The following is an 11,373-nucleotide window of genomic DNA, read 5'->3' on the forward strand; positions in this document are numbered from 1 at the left end:
ATAGATGGCCTGAAGGTACTCTTTGTGAAAATTTAGCACGAATGTTTGTATAAGCGATAAAAATATAAGATTGGATTGTGTATACAACAAAAAATAATGTTTTCCAAAATAGATTATGAACATTTAAAATGTATCGCAATAGTAACGTACTTTGCGAAATTGCAACAAAAGAGAAGCTTTCGTCAACACCGGAAGAATGCGCAATAAAAGTGAACTGGTTCGAAGAACAGGTCATCGAACCCGTTGCCTGTGCATAAGCGGTGGAATGGACATAGTGGGAATCGGATCGGCGGAACTGTTCGGGGACTCGGTCCGGGAGAAGGAAGAAGCTTTCGCGGATGTGAAAGAATTTGTAATAAGCATCAATGGAAATCGAACATAATCGGAAGTGATAAGTGAATCCAGTTGCCTTAAATTGTTAATGAAGGACTGTTCTTCAAAATTTCCGATGAGTATTTACCCTCCATGGTGTCTAAAAATGGATATATTAAATTAAAGATGACGGAATTTTCCCCGATGTCAGCTGTCCTGTAAGTAATAATCTGCTGTCATTTCTTGCATCACAGTTATATGAACGGGAAGGATCGTGAACTATACAAAAAGTTATTTCTCAAATATATTAATGCTAGCATCCGTGTGTCAAACAATGGCCATAATTCGTGTGCTTTCCTTGTATTGAGTTTCGGCGGGAAACTTGGCGTCCTAGGCAGCCATATTGAATAAAAGAAATAAGAACCGTTGTGGAATTTACAATCAGTCGTAAAAGAATGTTATAGGTCTCAGACGTTTGTCTTTACGTCAAAACTTTAGATGAATGATTCAGTATTGATTTTTTTTTAATAATATAATGCCAGTACATGAAACTTTATAATTTTCCGGTAGGAAAGATAATAATGCGTACTTGTCACATGGTATATGAGAAGAATACTTATATTGTCAGTTACAAGTTTGTTTACGTTCTGATGTAAATAAATAGTTGTCGTCAAAGACTCCGAATCAACAAATTGTATCCATGCATGCTTTAGTGTAATTTAAATGGTATCATGTTAATCATAATATTTCTTTCAGGATGGGAAGGTTCATCTTGCTCTGGTCTCCTAGGGCAATAAGCTGAACTTCTATTTCAGCAAGGGTTTTCATGTTCAAGTCTGCTGTTCTGGCTTGGGGTGTACGGAAAGCTAGCATACTCCCCCCCCCCACCCCCCCACCCTCCGGTTAAGCGAAATAGTTGAACTTCTTTGAGTTTACGAATTTCATCCATCAGTGTAGATTAATTGTTTTGTTTTTCTTTCTAAATGCCTGCAGGAATGTAAGTTAAAGGTAAGGGCTAGGGGTGAGCTTAATTCATTCGCAGAGCTGTTCATTCTAACCGGTTGGTCACCATATGTGTTATCTTTGGACGTTGATTTTTTTTAACTTGGAGCTTTAAAGGGATGATCTCACGAGAACAATCACAATGCTGCGTATCCGTGCGTTGCTTGACGGGTGAGTCCAAAGTGCGGTGGCTCTAAAATTTTGAGGGAGAATTTAGGTTTGGGAACTTTGTAGAGCTATTGCATTTGGACACATAGGAACGGGGAAGTCTTGTCTGCCTAGTCTCGTCATAGAAAGATTATGAGACTTAACAATAATTATTATTGACATTATTATTTGTACTAATCAAGTTTTATCTATGGCCTCACGCCCATGCTGATAAGAGATGAGCTCTCCCCGAAATAAAATTCTGGCTACGGGTCTGGTGCTAGACACTTACTGATTCCAGGGCTGAAAAGACAAACAGTACAAAATAACACCGCATCTGCTGCTTGTTTTTAACCTTCATATTTGTTGTTACTATTACGCATTGTTTGACATGTAGGGTAATGGTGCATGTAATTGTTGGTGGTTTTCCACTAGTTATTTTGTGCCTTTCTTACAGGGATTCCGAGAACTCTACCCCTCAGCTATTGTCTACTTACTCATCGATATGTCCAAGTTTGCTGAGCATCAGATATTCACCTCATAACACACTGGCATGTGTTGCAGCAACGTGATATGAGAAAGGGTCATGCTTCACGTAATCTAGTCATCACATCTGCCACAGAGCAGGAGTGTGCTTTTGATGCAGGCTGATGGCTGCTGTTGGGGAAAGATGGAGATGCTTCAAACTCGGTTGCAAAGCTAGAAACTTTGAACTTTGCATGCCAGATTCAACAGTATGTATGCGAATCTTGCATACTGGTTACAGATGCTTCTAGGCAAGACATGTTTCCATATGTCTTATTAACATGCTCTATATGTATTAACTTTGCCATACTGTACATTACGGATGGCTAATGAGTTTCTGACGCTGATTAGTTGTACAGTAATGACAATTACCAAACGGTTCCCTTCACTTTGAGACTGTGTTTGATTGTGAAGTACAGGTACAGGTGGACCCCAATGTTATGTTCCTTGATTTTACACAGGGTGTCCCCAAAAATGTATACACATTCTTACTTGCTAAAGGACTTCATAATATCATGACTTCAAGAAGAGTACTACTTCAAGCAAAAAAGAGCTCTTCCCCACTAACATTGTAATGATGGGAATGTATTTTGAAGAAAATATGCCAAACAGATGGACTGGCCAAATATGAAGTAAAGTCACCTGTGATATTTGGAATTCCATTCTTTCACATTTTCAATTAGTTGAAACACACTTGGAATAACTTAAAAAGATTCAACCTTCGTCTTCATTGATCATAAGATCATCTTATTAACATTGCACTTAGGACTGAGTATCATTATCAACCAATACTGGTGGAATCAGTATTGGACTGTAACTGTTGACATTTAATCACCGACTAATACTTAACCAGAGTCCAACTATCTCACGAAACCTGCAAAAATGCTAAGTGACTTTCGTGAAATTCAAATGTCCTGAAATTAATGCACAAATGCATAGTTTTCATTATTTTGGCAACAGCATAGAGGAGAGAAATTAGTTTTGTGAGTAAATAATTATCTCATGAAATTATGAATATTTTGAAACAAAACGTTGAAAAAATATATTAAAATTTATAAATGTTCTGAAGTACTTTAAATTATTTCAATTTGCAAATATTGGCATGGGAATCGCTTGGAGTATCAGGATTGATATTGGTATCAGCTCAAAGCCTTCTTTCTGGTGTAGTGGTAACATTGATGCCTTGTAATCAAGAGATCCCAAGTTTGATACCTGTGGAGGCACATTGCACAGTGATTTGGATCCCACTTTAAACTGTAGGTCCAGTCCCGATTAGCTTATCCGTGCATAAAGTGGACTTGAAACCAAACTCATTCAATCAATCAATCAATGGTATAAGCTTAGTCCTAATTGTATTTATAAATCAGACTGTGTGTACATTATTTTAGGAGACCCTGCATTTTTGTGATTTCTACATTTTACCTTCATAATCCCAATAAACCAACATATTACAAAATTTTCAGACATTAAATTTCTGTAGCAGCGCCCCCCTGGAAAATGTAACAGAGATTCTACTGTACAATTAACGGAAGGAAAGCAGTAGAAAGAAACTGATCTCGAGACAACTATATTTATGGGTGTGTTTTGTCAAAGAATCCATCTTGAAGGTGTTAAGAAGATAATCCTTTGTCATTGTCAACAATCCATAGCAGTGGAGATTCTTGCATGGTATAAAATATACCAGTCTGTGTGTGATCTTGGTTGATTACAAGTAACTGGTAAGTTCATCTTACTCAGCCCACAATATATCTAGGTGCCTCAGTTTTTTGTCCTTTATTTTTATTTCTTTCTGGAGAAATTAATAAGGCAGGTTACTAAATTTCTGGGATGATGAAACATATACATATAGACAGTGCTCGAAAAATCTTCCTCAGAGCTAGACGCAAGCTCCGAAAATCAGGCACCAGGAAACCACCTACTAGTAATTGTGGATGCTATAAGAAGCTGAGCCAGCCCCTGTGGCGGAGTGGTTAGCACATTGCGCTACAATGCCAGGGGTCCCAGTTTCAAATCCCGGACTGGCTTGGATGTTTGTGAGTGTCCATTCATCAATTTCACATCAATCATCACCATCTTTGCAAATTAGCCAAAAGTGGTACAAAAAGCGAAGTAAAATAAAGCAAATCAATCAATCTATAAGCTGAGCATCACTGTATTCAAAACATTGCTAAATCATGGGAGAAAGTAGGAAATGGTGGGTTGGGGAGTAAGAAATTGTTACTGATTCTATAGAATGTTCCCAACGTTGATAAGAAAATAATTTGCTAACTTACGCTCTACTGCAATTTGAACTTAGAATCTTCAAATTTCCGTACACTGAAACTTAAAAAATGACAATATTACGGCAAAAGATGACAGTTGCCAAGCTGAAATTTTTAGTCAACATGGCGACCAGGATTTTTCGAGCCCTGCATATAGACTATGTAGGGGCAGGGGGGGGGGGAAGATATTCCATAAGGTAATTACATTTATCAATGTTACCACATTGGCTATATAATTTTATTCATGTTGGAGGGAATAAAAAACAAGATTGATAATTAGAAGATGCAAGTGAGTCCTAAAAAGATTTCCGCGAAACTTATTTGTAAATGTTCTATTAATTAAGGCCACCATCCACGTGGGAAACTTGATGCTTCACTGTTGGGTTGGCTTCCGGTTCCTGTTGTTTCCTCACTTACCGCTAGGGGCGCTGGTGTAACCAGTTCGTCTGCTTCGTGTGATAGGTTTGAGTTGTTGCAAAAGCTAATTTTAATTAGAGATAGGACAAATTGAGTAATCCAGCATTCTATCAGTATTGGTGCAATATAGCCGTTCCAACTCATTGGACCAAAACAAACATCCTAACTTTGTCCAGGTTTTCTAGGTCTGTTAAAGTGGATTACCAGACCACTCTGCAATGTTTTTACTTGCTTTAACTCTGTTTATAGGATATTTTTCTCTTTGATAGCTAGATATACCATGTTTTTAGGGATTTCTTTGACTTATTAACACTTCTATCAAATTAAGATTTATAAATATGTGAAAAATCCATATTGGCTGCAAGTACAAGAACCATATTTAATATGGCCTCTCCGATGGTGCAATGGTAGCGTCGTCACCTTATAATCAATATCCAGTGGAGGCACATAGTGGTTCGGATCCCACTTTAAACTGTAGGTCTAGTCCCAATTAGCCTTTCTGTGCATAAAGTGGACTTAAAACACCAAATCAATCCAAGCCATTTTTAATATGACCATTCCAGGTCAGTGAGTACCCTCGTTAATTTTATTAATCCAAAATTTCTAGAGAGCTCCTGCATAGACTAGTGGTTAGCACTCTGACCTTTGGTTTGATTCTCAATTTGTGCTTCAAAAATGTCGATGTTGGTCCAGTATCATGAGAACAATTGGGGCCTAGTTAGAAGCAATTGTAGCAAACTCTAATCTTGAAAGCTAGAAAACTGTGGTGATGGGACACAAAAAGATTCTGAACTTTCAATTTATTTATTTATTTATTACTTTTTCTTTTCTTCTCCTAGAGCTTAATCAGATTTGTCCCCTTCAAAGTAATCCCCTTCACTCTTAACAAACCGTTCCAAAATGCATTCCAGTACATGTTTTGTGTGATTAGATTGCAGGTCCCATGGTGATCTATAATCTTCAGACATCCTTTCAGGGTGGATTTCACCCTCAGAAATAGAAAACAGTACACAGGTGCCAAATCAGGAGAATAGGGGAAACCTAGACTACAATAGTTGTGTTATGCTTTGTCATGCCATTTTCATGGTGCAGCATCCATCTATTGTTTGCCTACATTTCAGGCCTCGGAAAATTGTTGCAGGCATGGAACACTCCCTCACTTGAACCCTTACAGGCTCAAAATAAAAATAAAGCAGAGTGACACAACAAATGGAATATTACTTCTACCATTATGCAGCTCCAGTAGCAGGATAGTAAGTGTCGATACATTGACCTGCTATTTACAAAGTGTAATTTATTTGTGGACAAACCTCATAGGCTGTAATTTAGTGCAGAATTTTAGCAGTTTGTTGTATTTTAATGAATACAAAAATATAACAAGTCTCCTGGATTGAGTAGGAGAATGAAGTATTCAGGTTATTCATGGAACATCTGTAATTTTTATGTAAGATCAGCAGAAATTTCCCATCAGTCTATTCCTAATTTTTATTAAAAAGAATTTTCATATCTTATTATTGAAGAGATCATGAGGAATCTAATGTTTTGATCATGTCACCATTGGAGTTTATCAGCAGAATATTTAGAAATACTTGGAGTCATCTTACAATATCATTCTTGTAAAGGGCAACTATTCCCATATTTCACCACATAATCTTCACAGATTTTATGACAATTTTTTTTTGCAAAACAGTGGGGTGTGACCATTAAGCTTTAAAAGAAAACTGTGCAAGATTATAATGCATGGATTTTCATGAATATACGTTAAAAGTCAATAGTTCAAATCAACTCACATAATTTTTTGAAATTTGTGAGTTTAGCTAACATTTTTCCGGTCTGAATAGAAAAGTTAACTCATTATTTGTTATCGATTTGTGCATTATAGTGGAAATATTACACTGGATTTACTAAAGTGTTGCGAAATACGAACTTACGAAAAATAATCTTCTGTGTCCAAAGACACTGCAGCGCTACCATTATTTCGTTATCTGACACACTGATGCAACAATTACGTGACGAAAGGTTATAAACCAATTTTTGAACTGAGAAAACAGGGTGCGACAATCTTGCACTGGACTACGGTAGTCTGCAGGGCAGATTCACTTACATATCAAATATCTGTAAGAAAAGGAGCGAATGTGTTCTTAAGGAAGTGAGGATAATCTGCAGGGAATACAAAATGCACAACTTTCAATTTTGTGCGAATATTGTATTGTGAAAAGTGAATTTTGTGATTAAATGACAGCTATCTTAACATTGTGTGTGTCTCCTATTTGAATTGTGAGTATATTTTACAGTGAATTTCAGGTATGAATTGATATAGTTGCAATGAATTATGTATTCAGAACTTTGTATTTGCTGTAGAGTTAGACTACCTGATTTGGTAAGAATATTGTTATTGCTTTAAAAGTGATCATAGAAAAATTTTTACTCAAGAAAGAGCTAGTTCTACTGTAAAGCAAGGTTTGTAGCTGTTTGTTAATATTTATTTATATAGAATTTCGAAATGTAGCATATTGCAAAGGTTCTGTTGACATGAAATGAGGAAATACATGATACAAAAATAGAACTAAAGTTATGTATAAAAACTGTAGTTAAGCTTGTCAATGATTACTTTTAAATATACAGTTTTTCAGAATAGAATTTTTAACTTTTCCATCAACTTCGTAAATAATTTCAAAATATTGATTAATTGTTATGGACAGATGGATTGACCCAGCATTTATTGTTCACAAAGGTAAAAATGCACAAATTTAGTTATCAATAAATAAAAGTGCACTGTCCAACAAATTTTAATGTGTCTTCTAATCATTGGCAAACTAATTGTTTTTTAAAAAAAAAAAGTATTGATGGTCTCTGGTACAATACAATATAAAATTATTTAAGTCTGAGCTTTTGAGTAAAGCTGAAATGTTGGTTTTTAAAATAATAAATGTATTATTTTTCGTTTCACTAGCAATTGGCTTGAATTGTAGTGTAGCTTCAGAGTTTAATTATTTCTATATTGTAAGGATAGTCATAATTGAGAAACTTTTGTAAGGTGAATCTAGTAACATGCTAAGCATCGAATTAGTAAATTAGCAAATTTCCTACTATTATTACCAATCCCTGTGATCCGAACACACTTAGTTATCAGCTGATGTATCTAGGACTGAGTTGATACCAATGTATTGATGGATATCAGTGGTACTGGTATCTGAAAATATCAGATGGAAACACACACACTGACATCTGTAAATATTTTGAACTATTTTGTATTATGATTTTTCAAGTGTGTGTATTGGTTGGAATTGGCATTGGTACTTTTGTCTCCAAAAATTGTATTATTTTTTATTAAATTTATATGGATGTTGTAATGAATGATGATAATTTTGTGTGCGTGTATTGAAGTGGTATTGATAATAAATGTCATTTTTGTATATAAGTTCAAAGTTATTTATTTTTACTTACCTAACTTGATGTGTCCAATTGAATTTGGGAGTGCCAAGTCCTTCCACAAGCACAGGGTGCTTTCAAACTCAAATTACAAGCTGTACATGTTGCTCATGTGAGACTATGTGGTTTCCTCAATAATGTGCACTGTGTTCAGAGACGCAACCACAATTTTTTGTGTGGGGAGGGGGCAAGTACCAGGATAAACGTACCAACAATAATAATAATAACATTAATAATGGCATTGTTATTATTATTACTAGTGGTAGTAGTAGTGGTGGTAGTAATAGTAGTATCAAAGACGTTATTATCCTCATAAATTACGCAAAAAGGGGGTAGAAGTCGGTGCTAAAGCATTTGCTTGGAACAAACTATTTGAAATATATTTTCAACATTGTCAATTTCACATTAGCTAATAATGGAAAACAAGCACACAAACTGTATTTTAGAATGGCAGAATATGAATGATAAATGCATTCCGAAGATAATTATTTTTGTACATATAACATATGTAACTTTCATGTACATCCAACAGCGAAAGAACAGTAGGCAAATTGTCCACCACCATTTTCATTCGGTCTATATTACACAATGTGATGACAATGAATTGAAATAAAGACGTCAATAAGTAGAGAACAATGCCTGATTCAAACCAACATAGTTTCATTCCTTAAAACAACGCAGGATGTAGAATAAAAAAGTAATGAAATTAGTGATTACTATTTGCCTACCATTACCTTTGTCGTTGACTGTACAACATATGTTTTACACATACTATGACACATGGAGCGACATAAAATTAGAAAATACATATGCAACATGCTAACACTAAATTGTGTACATATTCAAAGTTTATACAACACATATTATTTAAATACATTACATTGCAGAAAACAATTGTATTGCGAGCAAGAAAATTTTTAGATCCAATTTTTGCAATTGAAAACAATATTGATTTAATAGAGCACAAATAATTTCACTAGATGCCACAGCACTCTCTATTTTACAACTTTTTTTTCATTTAGATCGCTCGGCATTCAGGGCAAAACTCCTGCTGTCCCCAGCTACTGCTCTGAACTTGACGAAAATTAGATTGATTTGATTTGGTGTTTTAAGTCCACTTTATGCACAGTAAGGCTAATGGGGACTGGACCTACAGTTTAAAGTGGGATCCGAACCACTATGCGCCTCCACCGGGTATCGAACCTGGGACCCCTTGATTACAAGGCAATGACGCTACCGCCATGGGGGAGGCACACGACGAAAATTAGAAAAGCAGGTATTGCAAGCGAAGCAAGCAAGAAAATTTTATGAAATGTATTTTTATTTGCATAAAATCTGAAATTGAAGGGATCAATTGCTCCTCTGTGCCTCCCCTGCAGGTGTCCTTGGCCGTCAATGTTTCCTTCCCCCTTCTTCTCTAGAATTGACTTCTATTGAAGGTTGCACTATGGACTGTGTTGCCTCATTTTGTTGGTACTTTTGTGAATTACTTCTTTACAGACTGAACGGCTCCACATTGGTGTGAAGTCCATGTTGCTAATTACTTGTAGCTTGTCACTCTCTCCTCAGTCTGAAAGCTCCCATAAATGTACAAACAGCATCAATAGTAATTGTGTAATCTACAGATGTACTATTAAAAAGACAGTGGTTAAAATAGCCTTTTCTAGCCAAATTTACATATACTGGCTTGTATTAATAACATTCAGAACCTGCTCAGACAAAGAGCACCTACTTCATGAATGCAAAAGTATACATTGTCAGAAAATGAGCAGATGCTTAAACACATATCATACATATTGTAGAGATATGGAGATTATTAAACCGAGAAAACCTCGTCATGGTAATATTCATGCTTGTTTATTTCCTGGAATTGTCCGACCAGCGGGTGATCCCAAGAACGCGCTAACTTGTAACTTTCGTTAAACAAGGAACTGAAAAGCAAACGCGTCGATCAAAACAAGATCTAGCACGTTCAAAAGGTTTAACAACCTTTCGAAGCCTAAGATTATAAAAGACAGCTCACTCCCTGAGCTCGCTCTCATTTGAACTACACCTATCATCGACGCTCTTTTGAATTACTTTTATCATCGACGCTCACATGGATATTTAGTCTTTGATTACTCTACAACACATTAACACTACTGAACTACGACGACGGAACACGGAATTACGGCTGCCTAGCATGCAACGAGTCGCACGGGATTGCTCGGTTTGGTGAGCCAAGGGTCGCAGGATAGAACCTTGGCACCTGTCACAATTCGGTCTGCAAGAAGCATCAGGACAAGAACATCACACACCTGCCAGGTATGAACAAGCGTAAATAACCTTACATTCAACTTTCCATATCTCTACTCTCTTAATCGGAGCAGGTTCAGCCAACAGATACAATTAAGCTCTACCTAAATGTATAATTGAAACTTCCCTGTGACCTCAGATCCCAGGTAAAACAGGATTACAACAATATGCAAACCATGTGGGCACAAGTATATGCATATGTTGTGGCGAGAGGATTTATTCACTGATGTGCCATTTCACTGTATTTTCCCATAAGCTTCTTCAGCACCTAGCATGCATGCCATTTCTGAAACTGTGAAGTTTGTTAGACACAATTTCATGAAGAAGTGGCCATGAAATTTGTGGAAATCACAGGGAAAAATAATATAATGCTAAATTGTCTGTTCTCTGGAATCTTCAATTCAACTGTATGCACCACACATAACCAGCTACTCTGCAATCATCATGCACATTTCTGCATCCTTCATTGAAGATTTGCATACATCTCTGTACCATTGAATTGTGTGGGGCATGTTCTCCATACACCTGACAAAGTTGACAAACTTCAGGTAGTTTCATGTTCCTTGCATTCAATAAAAGGCCCACAGACTACATGTCACGTGAGCAGATTTCTAGATTATCTTAAACATTTTAAACACACGGTACAGTGATGCGGCATGACTTTTTCAAAAGTGTTATCCCCCATCAGTATGACAATTATGCCTGCTAGACGTTATCATCACACACCCCCAAAAAAAAACTGTCTTCAATTTAGATTTTTGTTCATTTCGTTCTTTTTTATTTAATCTGCTGTTATTTAGCACAAACACTCATAGAAAGAATACTACTCATGAAACCGTTACTGTGAAAATCCAATAAATATAGTGGTCGAGCCTTGTCATTCTTCATCTTTGTTTGTCTGCAATTGAGGTGGAAAGGGAAAGAAGAACCACACATTTCTCGGGTCAGTTTGATGTTCATAAACTTTTGTCTCTTCGTTTAA

The 11,373-nt window shown here is 36.2% G+C and overlaps 1 protein-coding gene across 1 annotated transcript in view; it reads left to right on the forward strand.

The window, feature by feature from the left end:
- LOC145981832 (TAF5-like RNA polymerase II p300/CBP-associated factor-associated factor 65 kDa subunit 5L) overlaps positions 1–4,037 on the forward strand; it is a 49,234-nt gene extending 45,197 nt beyond the window's left edge. Inside the window, exon 12 of the mRNA XM_083115274.1 lies at positions 1,919–4,037. Coding sequence (XP_082971400.1) covers positions 1,919–2,033 — 115 coding nt within the window. The 3' untranslated portion in view covers positions 2,034–4,037. The remainder of the gene's footprint in view (positions 1–1,918) is intronic.
- The last annotated feature ends 7,336 nt before the right edge of the window (positions 4,038–11,373 follow it).

This window comes from Lepisma saccharinum, chromosome 30 (genome assembly GCF_977018435.1).
Source record: "Lepisma saccharinum chromosome 30, izLepSacc3.1, whole genome shotgun sequence".
Classification (NCBI taxonomy): Eukaryota; Metazoa; Arthropoda; class Insecta; order Zygentoma; family Lepismatidae; genus Lepisma; species Lepisma saccharinum.